The following is an 18,369-nucleotide window of genomic DNA, read 5'->3' as shown; positions in this document are numbered from 1 at the left end:
CAACTTGTTACAACTTTTAACTGCTCCCGTGGACGAGACACACTACAAAAGAAACGTTCTGCTCTTTGAATCACGTCTGGCTCAGAAATGTGTATGTGTTCCCATCCCATTTAAAAGCAGAGTTGTGCTTAGTCTGGTAACACACAGGCAAATTCCATTCCATCTCATCAGGTGTGTGTGTCAGCATACACATCAATACACGCAAGTCAGCCCCAGAAACTCAGAGCAGAGACCTCTGCGTGAACACGAATCAATTCTCACACGACTATATCTCAAGTCTTATTTAAGTCTGAATACTTACACTCGATGATGCGTATTTGAAAGCCTGCAAACACATGTTATGTACAGTTCACCTAGACTACACTGGTTGGGCTTTACCTTTCCTCTACCCAGAAGCATGGCCTGTAACTGCACAAAATCGCAGACCTGTTTCTCAGCACTGGTCCTGGCTGACTCCTCCTGCGCCAGCACCATCTCTCGCTCTGCGGTTATCTGCACACTCTCTCTTAGGGCTTCTTCCAGCTCTTCAATCCTGTCATCCTTCTTACGGAGACTGTCCTGGAAAACGATGGAAGACTCGGTGAAGGAGGCTAATTGATTAACCCAAAGAGAGCCTATTTATCAAGAAAAGGGCTATCTGCTGATAAAATGTTCTTCTATTCAGACGTAAATCTAGGACAGAAAGATGTGGACACAAAAGAGAATAAGACAAGGGAAGAAAGAGTAAAGAAGCTCAAGAAATATATTGTTATTGAGAGCAAAGCATCAGGTGAATTAAGCAAGAGAAACCTGTGATGGACTTTCTCCATTAGCAGAGAGAAGAAAATTGTGTTAGGCAGATAGGTAGCTAACGCTTGATTAGGTAAAAACACAAAGCTGTTTTTGAACTACTCTCTAAACTGGGCTCAAGGCCAGCTTTGATGAAGCCTAAGTAATAAGACTCAATAGCAAAACATTCTCTTTCCCTCTGAATTTAAGCCTAGATGAAAAAGTTAAGTAAACAGCATGATCAGTCAGATTATATTCTACATACAGATTATATTCTACATACATACTGTTGGCAAACTAATTTTTAAAAGAAATAAATGAAAAAGGAGATTTTTCCCCTAATGAATTCAACAGAGCAAAAATTTCTCTCAATCTCATACAAGAAAACTACACATGATAACTGGATGTAGGTAACTGGTCTGCCTAAGGACGAGTAATTTGGTTAGACAACCAAAACCACTAGCCCTGATAATCTATACAAACTAAGAAGGAAGTTCTGGGGAGGTAAATATGGACTTCTATCAGAAAGGCAAACATGGCCTATTACACACAAATATGAATTACTAGCTGAGAATTCTTATGGCAAACACTGCCCAAAGCTCTAACGAGTCACTGAAAACTACTGCAATGATAACATTAACAAATTCAAATAGCACTTACTCATCTACCAATAGAGAAGACCAAACTGCAAATTGCAAGGAAAAAGATTTCAGGCTTGTGGCGGATCACTTTAATACCTAGGATATAAAGTGCTTATTTTTTTATTTATTGTTCTGTAACAAGTTACCACACACTTGGCAGCTTATAGTAATGGAGAACAAATTGTCTACACAGTTTCTGTGGGTCAGGGGTAGTTTAACCTAACAGCTCTGGCTCCAGGTTCTCTGATGGGGGACAGCTGAGATGTCAGCCAGGGTTCAGCCCTCTGCTTCCCATACATGGGGGCAAGTTGGTGATGACCACTGGCAAAGGGTCTTCGAGGCTCCTCTCCCCACGGCGCCTGGCATTCCTCGGTGCCGGTGACCCAGGAGGGCAGGGCGTCCATGTCTCTTGTCCCAGCTTCAGAAGGCACATGTTGTCATTTCTGACACTTTCTACTATGCACAAGGGCTGCCCCTGACACAAGGCTACACACACAAGGGCCTGAGAACCAAAAGGTGAGGATGCTCTGGGGCCGTCTTGGAAGACAGTGTTCACGGTTCCCAAGGGTACGGCTCCAGTATAAGAAAAGTGGATTACTAATGAAGAATGAAGACGGAGATTATCCAGAGTGCTTCTGAGAGAAACCTAACAGTTTGGACAACAGAGCCCTTACTGAAAGGACAGCTTTGGTTAGGAGATTATTTCAGCGTGGAAACCAAACAACACTAAATTAAAATGAAATCCAAACATACGGCTGATATTCAGAAGACTTCACAAAACTGAGTTATATACCAGCGTATCTACTGGATATGAGATTAGCAAAGTATGCATTCTGTCAAGATTTAGAAGAAAACCTGCAATTGGCTTGAGTTCTAATGAGAGGTGTTGAGGTTATGGTGAAAAATAAGAGTAATCCAACTTAAGTCAATGACAATTCAGTCCTAGGAATACACAACAATATGCCAATCAAAGTTCAACTGAAAAAAACTACTGGGTCAATGTCTAGATAGCCACAATAGAGGTTTATTAATAAGTTGTTACTGCTCAGTCACTAAGTCGTGTCCGACCCTTTGCCACCCTATGGACTGCAGCATGCTGGGCTCCTCTTTCCTCCACATTTCAGTGAAGTTCCTTTCTTTGAGGAATGGACCCATTTTTTTTTTAAAGAAAATACGAGAATGAAATATTCAGAGTCTTGTTGACTCCCCCTAGGTACTGCCCTCTGTAATCTCCTGATCCCTCATGAATTTTCAGCATAAAGTCTATCTACTCTTTAGGCAGACAGGAGGAAAAGTCACAAAATTCAGCCAAAACAAATCTAATTTGAAACTACAAAAAGAAGACTGATTTGTCCTGTTTGGAGTTAACCCACTTTTTAGCATTCACTATCTGGAAGAAAAATATGAAACTGCCAGCCTGGGGTCAGGGAAGCTTAAGCAGAGAAAGAGACTTTCATTCACTGGCTCTCAAACTGACTTTTCACACGGTTGAACTGATTCGCGCAACCCTGAACTTAAGACGTGTCCTGTGCGCTACAGACAACTCAGGAAAGAGCCAGGTGGAGACAGTACAGAAACACGCCTCACCATTTTAAGGAGCTGCTTTCACTTCAAATGCAAGAAGTGAATTTTATGTAGAATTCACTTCTACATAAAATACCTGTAGAATTTTATGTCAGCTGCCATAGGTTACGTGTATGCTCCTCAATACTAACACAGGCCAGTTCTCTGGCTCTGGATTAGGCACTGCAGCCTGTTGTTATGCCAGCTCTACTTACTAGCGGGGGTCCAGTGCAATCCCTTCATTCATAGAGGAAAGGGTTGGAGGAGGGGTTTCTATGACTAGTTGAGTGGGGTGGGAGGCGGTGGTGGGAGATGGGAGAGGGAGAAAGGAGAAGAGACGCTACCGAAGAATTCCTCCGACTCTTAAACAGCAAGCCTCCTACACTCACACAAGATTAGGCACAAGCTGCGACAGCTGTAACTCTGCTCAGGCAATTCCACAAGAAGACAGGGCGGACCTGCTGGCAAATCCCATAATCCCACCCCCGATTCCCTCCTCTGAACTTTGCTTCTTGACATCAGCTCTGTCAACATCAGCTTTGTGCCAGCTGTGAGACTACTCCCCACTGCCTGGCCTTCAGATCAAACGTTCAGAAAGAAAAGCAAAGGAAAAAGAAAAAAAAAGGAACAGTGGCAATTAAAAATTAATTTTTTGTTCCCTTCAAACATCTTCCTCAAAATTAAAAGAAAAGACTCAGTAATACAGTAACATAAAAAGAGATCACTTGATACGGACGGATCTCATTAAACTTTTCTCAGCAGGAGAAGGAAGGGCAGTGCAGAATTCATGAAGGACCCTGGAGGTAACAGCACCACGCACTCATCGCCCTGTCCCTGGTCCTGCCAGTGGAGGTCACTCACTCCGGCAAACGTTGAGAGCCGCTTCCTCTGGGGTAAAAGGCACTCACCGGAGAGTTTAACTTGCGCTGAGAGATACTAATGTTATCCATCATCCTTAATGTGAAGAGACGGCAATTCTTTATCATCCTCTACCCCACTGCTTACCTTTCCTTCCTCCTTCTCAACCCCCAAGCACAAATACACATGAGGAAGATTTCATTAAAATCATTCAACATGTCAGAATTCAATGGCCAACTTCTCAGATGTTTAGTGAGGCGGGGGGTGGGGTGGTAAAAAATTGAAGCCAGATGCACTGATGAAGTCAATTTTAAGAAAGGAACGCTAGCCTAACACAGGGTCAGAATTTGGTTTCACACCACTTTTTTTTTTAAGGAAATGCCTTGGGTTAAAACGAAAGATATGTTCTTCTCCACTCTCTTTAAAGTCACTCAAATATCTCCCACAGTTCAATTTGTTAAAAATCAAAGTCAAAACAAAAGCAGGTGCATTTCATTAAAGAAATGGAAACAAATACACAAAAAGCAATGCCATATATATATATATATATATATAATGTACATAGAACATCTAGGACAAACAGCCCACATGGATGGCCAGGTTCTCATCTTGAAAATTCTGGTAGCTGATTATCGTAAGCTTGGGCAAGGACGTGTGGTTTACTTAATCATAGGACATCTCCTCTGATCAATAATGCTTATAAAAAGAACAAGCACACCTTTTCCAAGTCTTCACCAAAAACCCCAAAGATAACCTTTTACTTAATGTAATAAAACAACTGATGTCATCCGTAAGAGGGTGTCTCTTGTCTCTGAGGTCTTGGCAAAGGGGCTGCATAGACACCTGCTTCTGCTCTCTGTTAAGGGCTCTTCACCTTCCAAATTCAGAGGAGGAGCTTCCACGATAACACAAAGGAAAGGATTAAACCATTTGTTTCACTGAAGGAGACCCCAGTACTTTTAAGAATTTTCCTGCCAAATGTAACATTAACCACTCATCGTTTTATGGGGCTCATTCCTGAAATAAGCTCAAATGAAGTGACTAAAAGTTCCCATAGAATAGGGCTAAACTTAAGTAAAGGAAACAGCTTATCAGGCCACACAGTTGTACTATCAGTAAACACTCTTTCCACTGGCTATCAAATGGAACTGAATTCTGCCCAGGGGGAAACGTATCTATTGAGGACATTTCAGACATGGCAGAATTTCTTTAAATAATTTTAAGACTTGTTTTGCTTTTTTCTTAAATGGTAAGAAGGGGCACCGTTTGAGCGAAAAGCTTTAAAAAGTTACACACGTGCCAGCAGTATGAGTAGGTGCTTTCCCTGCAGGAAAACATAATTTTCGGATTAATTTCAGCAACTATCCACACACGTGTAAAAACAGATGCTGATTTGTATGTACACTTTTCCTGTGTAATCTCTAATTCCATTTATATGTATTAAGAACTCCATAACAACCCACCTATGCTCACATTCTAGACAGAAGAAGCCCTAAGAAAAAAATTAACCAAAATGGAAGAAATGATGCAGAATTAAATCTTTAAATAGGTTGAGAAGATCTGTCAAGAAGAAAGTCAAAATTTATTTTTACAAAAAGAAGGACAGTAACATGTGGCATGTGACACATCACGTAGTCTTTCTAGAAAGGTGTCAATCTTAATTTTTTAAACGGTTTTCTTAAATAATTATCCCCATGGCCAATGTAAAAACCAAGGATAAGTAGTCTTTATTTAACAAAAAAAAAGTCTCTTACCAAAATGGAGGAAAAAAAATTTTTGTAGGTAGAGCAAATAAAATGTAATTTTGAAGAAAACACAAATGTTTCACTGATTCTGCACTTAAGAGGAGAATATGCCTAAATACATGGAAAACTGCTTTTTCCTATCTCTCTCTCTACTTTCTCTGAAGTCTGTCCTCAATATTCACTGGTCTCAGGAGAGCTGGTTTGTGGAAGCCGCCGTGTCTTTTCAGCAGGCCCATCAGTCTCCCTGACAGTGCCCTCTCTCAAGGTTAAATCCAGATACCTACCTTTGTTATAAATAAAAACAGAGCACTAAACACTACTGATGTGAGCCCCCTGCTCCCAGTTCAGTCTGCCCTGCCGTATTAGAATGTGGCTAAAACCTGTAGTTCTGTCAAAAGACAAAGTAAGTGTCACTGCTGAAACAAGAAAAATACATAAGGTGACCAACCATTCTGAACCAAGGGAGGATGGTGTTTCCTTCATTAAAATGTGAGAGGCTTGTAATGGTAACCTGTGAAAATTTTCAAGAATATTAGGATGCTAAATATAAGATCATTATACATGATTTTTAAAATCTGTAACTAAATTTTTAATTTAATATTTATAATAATTATAGCTGTAATTAACGAACAGCTTGGGGGCTCAGATGGTAAAGCATCTGCCTGCAATACAGGAAACCTGGGTTCAATCCTTGGGTTGAGAAGATGCCTTGCAGAAGGAAATAGAAACCCACTCTAGTATTCTTGCCTGGGAAATCCTATGGTTGCTAAGAGTCGGACACGACTGAGCCACTAACATTTTCACTTTTTTAACGTATGCAAAACATTAAGAAAGGCCAAAAAGAAATTTTAAAAACTAGCCCTGAACCTAAGGCAGATACAAACTAGACAAAAAGGGGGAAGGAAGGGAGGATTAAATCACAAACGAGGGAGGTGGGAGGGAGGGTCAGGATGGGGAACACATGTACACCCATGGCTGATTCATGTGACTGTATGGCAAAAACCACCACAATATTGTAAAGTAATTACCCTCCAATTGAAATAAAAAGAAAAAAAAATCACAAAGGAAGATTTCTGAAACAGGGTACTGAAAAATATAAAGCAGTAAAATATAATTAAACACACAGGCTGTGGAACAAGAGGGAAGACAGTAACCAGAACAGGGTAGAGCTCACCAACAAAAGTTCATTTTAAGCCGGAACCTTTAGGTGGTAAAACTAGAAATTCACAGAAAGACTGCCTAAGTAAAAGAGTGCACATCAGAAAGCCAATAAACTATATTTAAGGAAGACCAACACCACCAGGTTGTATAGAATAGGGTAGCTATGCTAGTGAGTATCTCACCTAAAAATGAGCTAGAAAATACTTAAAAGACTGAAGCTCTCAAGGTCAGGCTAAGATGCTTGTGAATGAACAGTTTCTGACATCTATTGATGCAACTGAAATCAGTGAACAGTTTTCTATAGAGAACAATGTGCAAAGTACCAAGACAGGTTTCCCAAACTCAAATATGCAAAAGAGACAGCACACACACTAACAGCATGTAATAAATACAAGGTAAGAAAATGAGCTCTGAAATTAAAGCAGAAAAACCATAATGGAACTGCAATACAGAGTGTGATTAATTCCCACTACGAGGAGTTAGGCAGGCTTTACCAGGCAGGGGACATTTGATCTGAACCTTAAAAGATGGGTAGGCTTTCAATACAAAGCTTTTCTAATCCCAAAATGACTATCGGTCAAATCAGCTAAGACCTGCTTCCATATACTGTTTATCTGGGAGGCTTCCGTTGCTGGGGTTTATGTAATTCCAGCTCTTCACATGGCAATTGCTCATGAATTGCACTATGTCACATGGAATGTGGGCAGTAAGGGAGAGGCAGGAATGGGAATGTAGAGGCAGTAGTGGAAAGTATGGCAAAACTCATTGCAGAATGTCAACAGAAGAGGAGCAATGATTGAAAAACACGACTGTGGGAAAGGCTCATCTCCAGTCTGTGCTCACTGTTTTATCCTCCATGCCTGGCATTTGTGAGTATTGGCTGGAAGCTTAAAATGGTTTAAATGTTAGTATGCGTGGGTTGTGGCAGAGATCCTTTAAAGACCCTCTGTGTAACCGTGTCTTAGAACAGTCACATATATTCAATACATCTAAGCAGATACTCCGGGCTTCCCTGGTGGCTCAGATGGTAAAGCGTCTGCCTGCAATGTGGGAGACCTGGGTTCGATTCCTGGGTCAGGAAGATCCCCTGGAGAAGGAAATGGCAATCCACTCCAGCACTCTTGCCTGGAAAATCCCATGGACAGAGGAGCCTGATAGGCTACAGTCCATGGGGTCGCAAAGAGTCGGACACAACTGAGCGACTTCACTTCACTAAGCAGATACTCCGAAGATCTTGGCAGGTACAGTGAATCTAAGTGAGCGTCCGACAGAAAAACTGGTCAAGGGAAGTGTCTGGATGGATGCGGGACCACCTATGGCACTCAAGGTCAAGAGGTCAGAATGGAAGGCACCCCCTTAATGAGCCCAGAGGGATTACTGAGTACCCTATCTTGACCATCCTGGATATGGTGGACCAGAGCGTGCATGGATGCTGACCTCCTTCTCAGCCTCCTGGAAGCATCCCCAGTCTTCCCCTGACCTCAGGGATGCTGTACCTCCTTTTCCTCTCCTGCCTCGTCCAGCCTCCTCATTTTCGTTCACTTCGAGCGCCTCTCCTAATTACTCTGGCTCTAAAGAGGGAGGATGCCAAGGGTTCAGCTCTAACTCCATATTCTTCTGTCAGTATTTTATCTCTAGATGGTGTTGGATTCTTACAAATCAAAACACGATTTCTGAGCTCAAGTCTCCAAAATTAACACCACCAGTCTTCTCTAAACTTCAAATCTGCACACCCCACTGCTGGCTCAAACCTCCATTAGGAAAGCTCTCAGACAGCTTCACTTGTTGGAAATGGACATGTTCTCTTTCCCTGGAGAACCTGGTGATCTCAGGCTTGGGGTTAACCCATCAATCACTGAGTGCTGGCACACACACAGTTGCCCATGCCAGGAGCCTACGAGCCATTCCCATTCCTGCCTCTCCCTTAGTGCCCACGTGCCCATCTGTAAGAGCGTCTTGCCTTTTGACTTAAAGGTAACTCATCTCAAATTCACTCTCTCTTCTTTCTTCTCTTCACTACCAGAAAGCTCTCTCAACTTCCACCTTCATCTTACTATGGGGCCTCCTACTGTTATCTGAGCTCCTTCAGAGGCGAGACCTTGGTCATCTTACATCATCACTATTTACACAAAGCACATGTGCAACACATATTTATTCACATATACTTTCTTTTTAAAAAATATTTTACTTGACTGCACCACATCTTAGTTGCAGCCTGGGTTATCTAGTTCCCTGGCCAGTATCAAAAGCAGAGACACTACTTTGCCAACAAAGGTCCGTCTAGTCAAGGCTATGGTTTTTCCTGTGGTCATGTATGGATCTGAGAGTTGGACTGTGAAGAAGGCTGAGCGCTGAAGAATTGATGCTTTTGAACTGTGGTGTTGGAGAAGACTCTTGAAAGTCCCTTGGACTGCAAGGAGATCCAACCAGTCCACTCTGAAGGAGATCAGCCCTGGAATTTCTTTGGAAGGAATGATACTAAAGCTGAAACTCCAGTACTTTGGCCACCTCATGCAAAAAGTTGACTCACTGGAAAAGACTCTGATGCTGGGAGGGATTGGGGGCAGGAGGAGAAGGGGACGACAGAGGATGAGATGGCTGGATGGCATCACTGACTCAACAGATGTGAGTCTGAGTGAACTCCGGGAGTTGGTGATGGACAGGGAGGCCTGGCGTGCTGTGATTCATGGGGTCGCAAAGAGTCCGACACGACTGAGCGACTGAACTGAACTGATCTCTAGAACCCAAGGTGGCATCTGATAAAAATTAATCATTAATCATCAAAGTTCAAAATATTAGTCATTAGTATAAAGGATGTCTTTTTAACATGATGAAGAATATTTTGTAATACTAGAATTATTATGATATCTACACTGGAAACACTAAAGTAATTCTTTCCCTTCACCTCACCTATTTCGTGAAAATATCAGTAGATGGACCTGTCTGTATATTCAGAAACTTAAAAACAAATTCAGGTAATGAGAACTTCGTACAACACAAACCTTCCATCAACTGTTTTCCTACCCCTGTCCACCACAAGGGTTCTACCCAAGAATCCCCAGGGTCCCTCAGCAGGGACTTCTATTTAGAGGTGACCTTAGGGTGCAAGTGATACTCACCACCACTGGGGTGTTTGAATGGATAAGAAAGCTGTGGTACATATACACAATGGAGTATTACTCAGCCATTAAAAAGAATACATTTGAATCAGTTCTAATGAGGTGGATGAAACTGGAGCCTATTATACAGAGCGAAGTAAGCCAGAAAGAAAAACACCAATACAGTATACTAACACATATATATGGAATTTAGAAAGATGGTAACAATAACCCTGTGTACAAGACAGCAAAAGAGACACTGATGTATAGAACAGTCTTATGGACTCTATGGGAGAGGGAGAGGGTGGGAAGCTTTGGGAGAATGGCATTGAAACATGTAAAATATCATGTATGAAACGAGATGCCAGTCCAGGTTCGATGCACGATACCGGATGCTTGGGGCTAGTGCGCTGGGACGACCCAGAGGGATGGTATGGGGAGGGAGGAGGGAGGAGGGTTCAGGATGGGGAACACATGTATACCTGTGGCAGATTCATTTTGATATTTGGCAAAACTAATACAATTATGTAAAGTTTAAAAATAAAATTAAAAAAAAAAAAAAAATGAAGCACCTTAAAAAAAAAAAAAAGAAACAAGCAGCAGAGCAGTGAAATAACTTTCTATAAATACTCTAGTGAAATTGTTAGCAATGAAGAAAAACATAAGACCCTCACCACACAAAATAACATAAAATTATTTAAATTAAAAGGTTATAAATGAAAGACCAAAACAACTTAAAAATATTCATAGGTAAATATTTATCTGTTCTCAAAACAGGGATAAACTAACTAAAAAACCCACAGGGAAAAAGCCATCATGAAAGAGAGAGATTTTAACTATATTAGTTAAACAAATGAAAATGTAAGATATGAAAAAATACTCAGCCCTCACTGGTAAATCAGATAAGTATAAATTAAAACAAAAATTAAATATTTTCCACCCATCAGATTGGCACTAAAAAATAAAAAAAGAGGAAAAAATTTATAGTATCAACCGTTATTGGCAAGAGTGAGGGAAAACTGGTGGTGGCTTTTTTCAAAAGTTGGCACATCTGAGGAAATTCATACTGTTTCTATAAGGAGTATGTTATCAGTAAAAGCTATATAAAAGAAGAATGAAAAAAGGAATTAAAAAGTCAGATTTTCATGTCAGAAGTGAATTTGTTATTAAGCCTAAAGATGGCTTCTATATAACAGACAACTCCTCCAAATCCTCCAGATTTTGTGACTATGTAGTGTGGCATGAACATTCTATCATACCAGTTAGAGAAACACAAGCTGACAGCAGCTAGTGGTCTTGGCAGGAGCTTTAGAGATCTCCACTGTCCACGGCATGGTCTAAAACTTAAACCTTCATTCAGACAGGCCAGCGATCCCGGAAGTCTCAGTTCAAATGCTAGCTGAGCAGGAAGTGGCTGTGTGCATGTGGGTAAGTAATTCGATTTCTCTGAGACAGTTTCCTCATCTATAAAATATGTAAAACCCATCTGCCCCTCGGATCAGTGAAGGTTAGAAACAGGGACTTACCAGTCCCTGTGGTTCCTGGACACTGCCCTGGTGCCCAGCCCTGGGCACCCAGCTGGCACTGGTATGGTCACTGCTACTCTCGGTACTGAGGCTGGTTTAAGTATCTTTTGAGTAATTAGGTCTAAACATCAGTGAAATAGAAGAGTATGTTTTAATACATTCTTATGACTGTGAAACACAGTCTCTGAACTGAATTTTTTAAAGTAAGGGGAAAAAGGGAAGGTGGGGGAAGGAAAGGAAGATGAAAAAAAGAAGGCAACCTGACACACACCAGATGAATGATGTGCTTTACTGAAGGAAAAGGCCATTCGATGCTGACCACCTGAAGACCCCGCTTAGCCCATGGACACTGAACTCACCAAGCAGGCAGATTCCCTCCAGGAGATGGATTTTGTCCCTTGCTCAGGTTTCCTCAACAAAGCTGTGGAATAAAACTGGCCTTTTCTATTGGAAGCCACTCCTTTACTGCTAAACAGCTGCACTGAGAGGAAGGTAGCAGGCAGGGTTAGAAGGAAAAAGAGCGGAGGGTGAGGATGCAAAGAGCCACGTGCCCGTGGGGAGGGCCCTGCCGGGCCTGGTCCCCCCACCCAGCCCCTCGCCCACCTGCAGCTGCTGGGAGCTGTCGCTGAGGGTGTCCTCCCGCCGCCGGGCCTCCTCCAGCATCTGGGCGCTCTTCTTCTTCTCCACCTGCTCCTTGTGCTTCAGGCTGGCCACTTTCTTATTCTGGTCTTTCACCTGCCTGTGGAAAAGGGGAGAAAACTCAAGCTCTTCATATACATGCACAGGAAAGAAGGTGTTTATTCACTGACACCACGATGCAAGGAACAGCTCAGAAGCCGCAAGAGTTCCTGCTGTGAAATCCTCCCAACCTGGCCGAGTGCTCCATTCCAAGAGCAGCTAGCTGTTAACCATGGTACTCTGGGAGCACATGTGTGAGTGAGTACTTTGTGGAGCATGAAGAAACATAAAACAGAAAGAGGCCTGGGACAGAGTGAGATGGCAGAAGGAGGAAACCAATTCAGAGATTTTTGTTGGCATATGAAAACAGGCTCTTGACATCAACGCTATGAAACTGGAGAACGGCTGATGAAGAAAGGTCTGTAACACAACTCTAATTTTACTCTTATTAAATATTTTCAACTTTCAAAAGCTATATGTAACCTCATTTAGTCGCTCAGTTGTGTCCGACTCTTTGTGACCCCACGGACTGCAGCACGCCGTCTTCCCTGTCCTTTGCTGTCTCCTGGAGTTTGCTCAAACTCATGTTCATTGAGTCGGAGATGCCATGCAACCATCTTATGTAACATATATGTACATAAAATTATGGCATAAAGATCTAAGGCCACAGCTTAAGCAACAGGTCATTCCATCTACTTCTGAAGCCCCCTATTGGACTCCACGGCCTCCATACTAGATAAGAAGACCACGCCAAACTCCAGGTCACAGGTAGAGAAGATTAATCTCATTGAAGAGTGGAATCATGACTAATGATCAAGAAATGTGTGTAAGGTGCAGCCCAAGAGAACCTGGGCTCTGCAATGCGAGAGAACCTACATCCACCTGAGCTTTGACACTCTGCTAAGCCCATCACATTTTCCTTACTCATTAAGGAGATGAGTATTTGGCTGAACTCCACTCTCACGTATAAAACACTAGGAATATCAATCCATGAATAAAAACAGTTTCTGCTCTCAAATATCTCCCAGGCATCTGAGCAAATACAGGATATGCTAAGTGCTAGGAAAGGGCCCCGGGAAGGGGGCAGGGGTGGCAGTGGTGATCAGGAAAAGCTTCCTGGAAGATGACCTGCCTCTGAACTTCCTGAGGGACTGGTCCAGGTTACTAGGCAGAGAGAAGAGCGGGGATAAAGCCCTGAAAAAAGAAGAGTGTGTCCCTTTTAGGGAAGCCACACTCAGTTTGACTGCAGCATAAAGTTGGACCAGCAGAACAAAGAAAAAGGAAGCCGAAAGTAAACAAAGGCCTGTTTCCTGCTGAGCAAGGAAGCTGCAGTTCATCCTAAGTGTGAAAGACTTAAGGAAGGGAAATGATACAATCAGATTTCCAAACTTCTGGAAACAAATCGAAGCAGGATGATGATAGTAGGGAGGATGCGACAATTAGAAAAATCCACTCAACTGCGCCCAAAAGTTGCATCAATAAACTGAACTAACAATGAGAAGCCACCGTGGTTTATATCTAATTAACATCCTTTGAAATCAGGTAATGACAGCCTGTGGCACGTTCTCTCACACTCGTTGCTTAATCTCCAAACTAGATCACTGCGGTTTGTTAGATAAAGATGTTCAGGCAAAGTCATATTCCAGATAAACAGCAAATAATATTCTAGTTAAGAATATCTCAATATTCACAGGATGTATTAATACAAAAAATTTATTCATTCTATCTCTGAAATTCAATTTTAACTGGACATCTCAAATTTTTATTTGCTAAATCCGGCACCCCTATAGGAACTCATATCGTGACTAAATGAAAATTAGTCTTTCCTCCCTTCTCTACTGGATTCACCAGCTTTATCTCACCCACAGAACACCAGGTAGGTATCTACAACTGCGATCTAGAAAAACAACGTTTACCATGTCTCAATGTGTGATGGCGTGAAACTCAACTCTTTTCAGTGGAAGACTTTGGTGGATCAGCACAGGTCTGTGTTCACACACTTATTTCCACCAATGAATCATTCAAAACAGTAAAACTATGTTATTTAACTTTTATTACATAATAAAATAGGGACTCTGGGCTTAACACAGTAGGAAGCATCCCCTAGATTGCAAACATTTGAAGAGAGGTCTGCAGAGGTCACGGCTAAATAAAGCGTGAGTAATAATAATATTGAGCCCAATCTGTTTAGATCTAAGAGTGAGAGAGATGACATTTACAGGCTTCACTTTCTTGATGTCTTGCCTTTAGCTGAAGCTGCTGTTATACAATAAAAAGTAAAGATGAACTGTGGACTGAATCCTATCTTTTCGTCAATACATGGAATCTGTTCTTTGTATTCATTCTCTGGGGTTAACGTCCCTGAACCGGAACTAAACAGATGTGTATCTAAGGATTCCGAGTGTGAACCTTCAGTCGTCATCACTCTAAATAAAATCTTTCTGCTCTGTACTTGAATGGAAAGGTGGACAGAGGAGGGCAGGGTAGGACAAGAGAGGAAGAGCAGAAACAAACAAACCCATTCAAACTGGAAAAGCTTAGCGGAGACACAAAAATACAAACACTACAGGTAACTGTCACTATTAACACAAAACAGGCTAAAGCAAACAGTAGAGGGTTAAGCATCTTGCCCAAAGTCATATAATAGAGTTATCTAAACATCCAGTCCATCAATAAATTAGACTCTCTTGATGACCTATTCAACTGGACTTGACAAAACCGTAATTAAAATGCCTCTAAGTAGAATAAAAAAAATACTGCATTAAATTCCACTCTGAAGTGAAAAGAGGGTTTTTAATATACTATACAGCCAAAACGATCCTTGCCACTAGAAGAACAAAGCTTGTTGCATTTTTTATTACTTGGAAAAAACTTCTTTAGGAATAAGTATAGTTTAATGGCTTTTACCACTAAATAAAAATGAACAGCTAACAATATTATAATTAACATAACTTGTAACTCAGAGAATTATGTCTACACCAATGACTTCCATGGAAAAAATCTTCTGGAGCCTTTCATAACTGTTTGTTTAGTAACATTTAGATCAAAATATGCAAAAGACAAAATGTGGGACAAAGCAATAAAACTTCCCAGTAAAAATATGAGCATACTTGAAGCTTAATTTAGAAAGTCTCACACACAAAGCAAAAACCTTCATGATATTTTTCTACTAAAGCTGACTTGTGTTCAGACTTGGAATTACTTACGTGGTACCCTAACTGATTTACTACAATGTGGAGAAAATGTTTAAAGTAGAAAATTGGAAAATCACTTTTCAAATGCAGCATTTGTGCTTGCTATTTTTACTGCAAACACTTAGGATTTCTTCTGGAATGAAATCGGTTTATTCACGGAGAGTTCCATAAAAATGTTTCAAAAAATTTTTTTTTCTTTTTTGTTTTAACAAACTCATCATATTAACAAAGCTGCTTATTTTTAAAAAGAGTCAAAGGTGGTTAACAAGTCTTTGGTGGTTAACAAGTCAAGTGACAGGTAACTTAGGTGAAAAAAGGAATTTTTTTACAGAACATCAAGAAATGTGTAAAAGACAAAAAGCAAAATAGGCTAAAAACTGTCAAGGAGGTGCTAAGAAAGCTTCCAGAAAATAATGTCACATAAACTATAGAAGCACAGTTTCAAGAAGAAGGGAGATGGTCACTAACCTAACCTAACAGACAGGTTTTAGACAGGTCCAAGACAAACACGGCTGCTCAATCTTGCAAAGGGTGCGTCACCGAGAAATTTCAGCCTGGCAATGAGAGAAGATCCCAAATTATACTGCTCTGGAAAATGAACGGGAAGTGTGACTGTGGAGGCGTAGAGCATAAATGATTCTTTCAGAAACTGTGCAAATGGGAAAAAAAAAAGTAAAAGGTACAAGTAAGATACTGTGGTGAACTGAAACCAAGGGAAAGATGATGGGACGCTTGCTCACACGTCTCCTGAAGGATAGGGAAGACTAGATTATGCTTTATGTTTGGGAGTCTGTGGGAAGGAAAGAAGAGAAACAAAGGAAATGAGGAGGAGGAGGAGGAGGATTCAATTTATGGAACAAGGTTTTGAAAACTGGTCAGAGGGAAGGAGTGAATAGGAAGTTTAGCCTCAGAACAGAGCTGGGACGTCAGTACCTCTGACAAAAGCAAGGGAGGACGAGCACAGACAGGCCTTCTGAGACTGCTGCTGTGCAGAGAGAAAGCAGAGGACGGTGTAAGGCTGACTGAAGAACCCCTGCATGAATCAGATTCCTATAAGTAATTACAAAACAAAGGTTTTATTTTATTAACAAACTCATCATACCCTAAACAAACTGTTTATTTTTAAAAAAGAGTCAAAGGTAAGAGGACTTTTTCAAAAATATCGTTAAGTCTTGAGAATAAATATCAGGGAACAGAAAAGGGAAAGAGAACCTTTTTCCCAAAAAAAGCCTCAACTTCATCTTTCTACCTGTAACAGAAATTTCAGACCTGAAAAATAGAGTCTGAAAATATCATTGCAGAAGAAACAAGGCTTCCTTCCTCATCTTCCGCACACATACAACTCTGCAGTGGGCTCTACTTCGTACTTGCTATCAATCCTGACAGGAATCAAGGGCACCGTGTGGTGGGATCCAGGACCAAACAGGACTCTGAGAAAAAAGCAACAAAGAGTGATCAAAAACAGCTCCATTTACTGACTGCTCAGCCTGTGCCAGATGCTGCTCCAAGGGCTATTTGTATTAACTCATTTAACATTCACAACAGCCCTTCAGATTGGAGAGAACTACCCCAACTTTACAGATGGGAAAATGACAGTGAGAAAAGTACCTAAGAACGCAGTATGGGACCCCAGAGCTCAGATTAATTCCTAGGCTAGAGTGTGTATCATATGAGAAGCCCTGAGGCTGAAATGAGAATATCTGGCTTCAAATCTAAGGACTACTACCAACTAGGCAGCTGACCCTAGATGTAGAAATCACGTTGCCTAGTCTCAGATCCTCATCAGAATAATGATCTGACCTATGTAATCCATATGCTATATGTGAGAATCAGAGACAAGTGCTTTTATAGACAGCAAACATATCAGAAAACCGCTGCTAGGAGAAAGGTAAAAAGGCTGAATGCCAAGGAATTGATGCTTTTGAACTGTGGTGCTGGAGAAGACTCTTGAGAGTCCCCAGACTGCAAAGCGATCAAACCAGTCAATCCTCAAGGAAATCAACCCTGAATATTCATTGGAAGGACTGATGCTCAAGTTGAAGCTCCAATACTTTGGTAACCTGATACGAAGAGCGGACTCACTGGAAAGACCACGATGCTGGGAAAGATTGAGGGCAGGAAAAGTGGGTGACAGAGGATGAGATGGTTGGATGACACAATCGACTCAATGGCCATGAGTTTCAGCAAACTCTGGAAGATAGTGAAGGACAGGGAAGCCTGGTGTGCTGCAGTCCATGGAGTTGCAAGGAGTTGGGCACGACTGAGTGACTGAACACCAAGGTAAAATGCATGTGGTATTAACAATATCATTTCCTGAACCTGATCAGAAATTCTCATACCATGATTTTACAGTGCCATGGCTCACAGGCAGAATAAACAACTTTTAAAATGAAGACTTATGATTGTTTTCTGCCAGCTTCTCTTACTAATTCACTTAGTAATGAAGACGGTTGAGTTACTTAATGGGCTCTGTAATTGTGTTACTCACCTGCAAAGTGGAAATCGCAAACCTTGCTACATGACTGCTGGGAAAATCAACGGAAATAAAACCTGTGAAGCTTCCACCACAAGCCCCTGACACATGAACAGCAGCACTGGTGGCTGTTTCTGTTGCCAGCATTCAGCAGTCACAAAACAACCCCCAAACTGAAAGGGTATGCGTAGGTCTGTGCAGTGAAATCACTCCAAGGCTCTTACACACATCTAGACTGTGGCCCCTCTCCCTCCCGCATCCATGCTGCACTTTACCTGCTAGTGTAAGAGCCATAATGTCTCTGATGAAACTGTAACAAAGTTAAAGCAGTATCTTCACCTGCTCGCTCCCCCAGTGACTACTTTCCCCCTTCGTTTCTCTCCCTCAAAACCTGGTCGGTCTGATTCTTGCTCTCTGACCACTCTCACGACCTTGAACGGTAGAACTGTAATGCCACTCTTCCAATCAATCTAACGCTCATGACATTTTCTACACTCATACCTGAATTTTTAGACATCTTGTTCCTGCGGTAACTTTTTGGGTTCAAGACAACGTCAATATACAATGTTTTGTTACATATCTTTGTTTTAGGACAAGCATACTGACCTTGAGGTGAGACTGAAGGAAACGGCAAATCCAGGAAGGAAATGTGAAAGAGAAAAGT

At 41.5% G+C, this 18,369-nt stretch overlaps 1 protein-coding gene across 29 annotated transcripts in view; it reads right to left on the bottom strand.

Annotated features, from left to right (window-relative positions):
• Positions 1-18,369, bottom strand: part of ERC1 (ELKS/RAB6-interacting/CAST family member 1) — a 267,903-nt gene that overhangs the window by 134,471 nt on the left and 115,063 nt on the right. For 22 of the 29 annotated variants that reach the window (XM_086402547.1, XM_086402551.1, XM_086402545.1 and 19 more), the window contains 2 exons: positions 11,964-12,099; positions 427-558 (listed from right to left, as the gene is read on the bottom strand). In XM_086402547.1, coding sequence (XP_086258673.1) covers positions 427-558; positions 11,964-12,099 — 268 coding nt within the window. Of the gene's footprint in view, positions 1-426; positions 559-11,963; positions 12,100-16,511; positions 16,663-18,369 lie in introns of those variants that run through there. The other 7 variants (XM_086402554.1, XM_086402552.1, XM_086402553.1 and 4 more) reach the window with 2 other exon arrangements.

The sequence above is a fragment of the Bos grunniens genome, chromosome 5 (genome assembly GCF_055505025.1).
Source record: "Bos grunniens cultivar Pamir isolate PY7600 chromosome 5, Bosgru_T2T1.0, whole genome shotgun sequence".
In the NCBI taxonomy this organism is placed as follows: Eukaryota; Metazoa; Chordata; class Mammalia; order Artiodactyla; family Bovidae; genus Bos; species Bos grunniens.
Note: the sequence above shows the minus strand (reverse complement) of the source record. Positions and strands in the feature narration are given on the sequence as shown.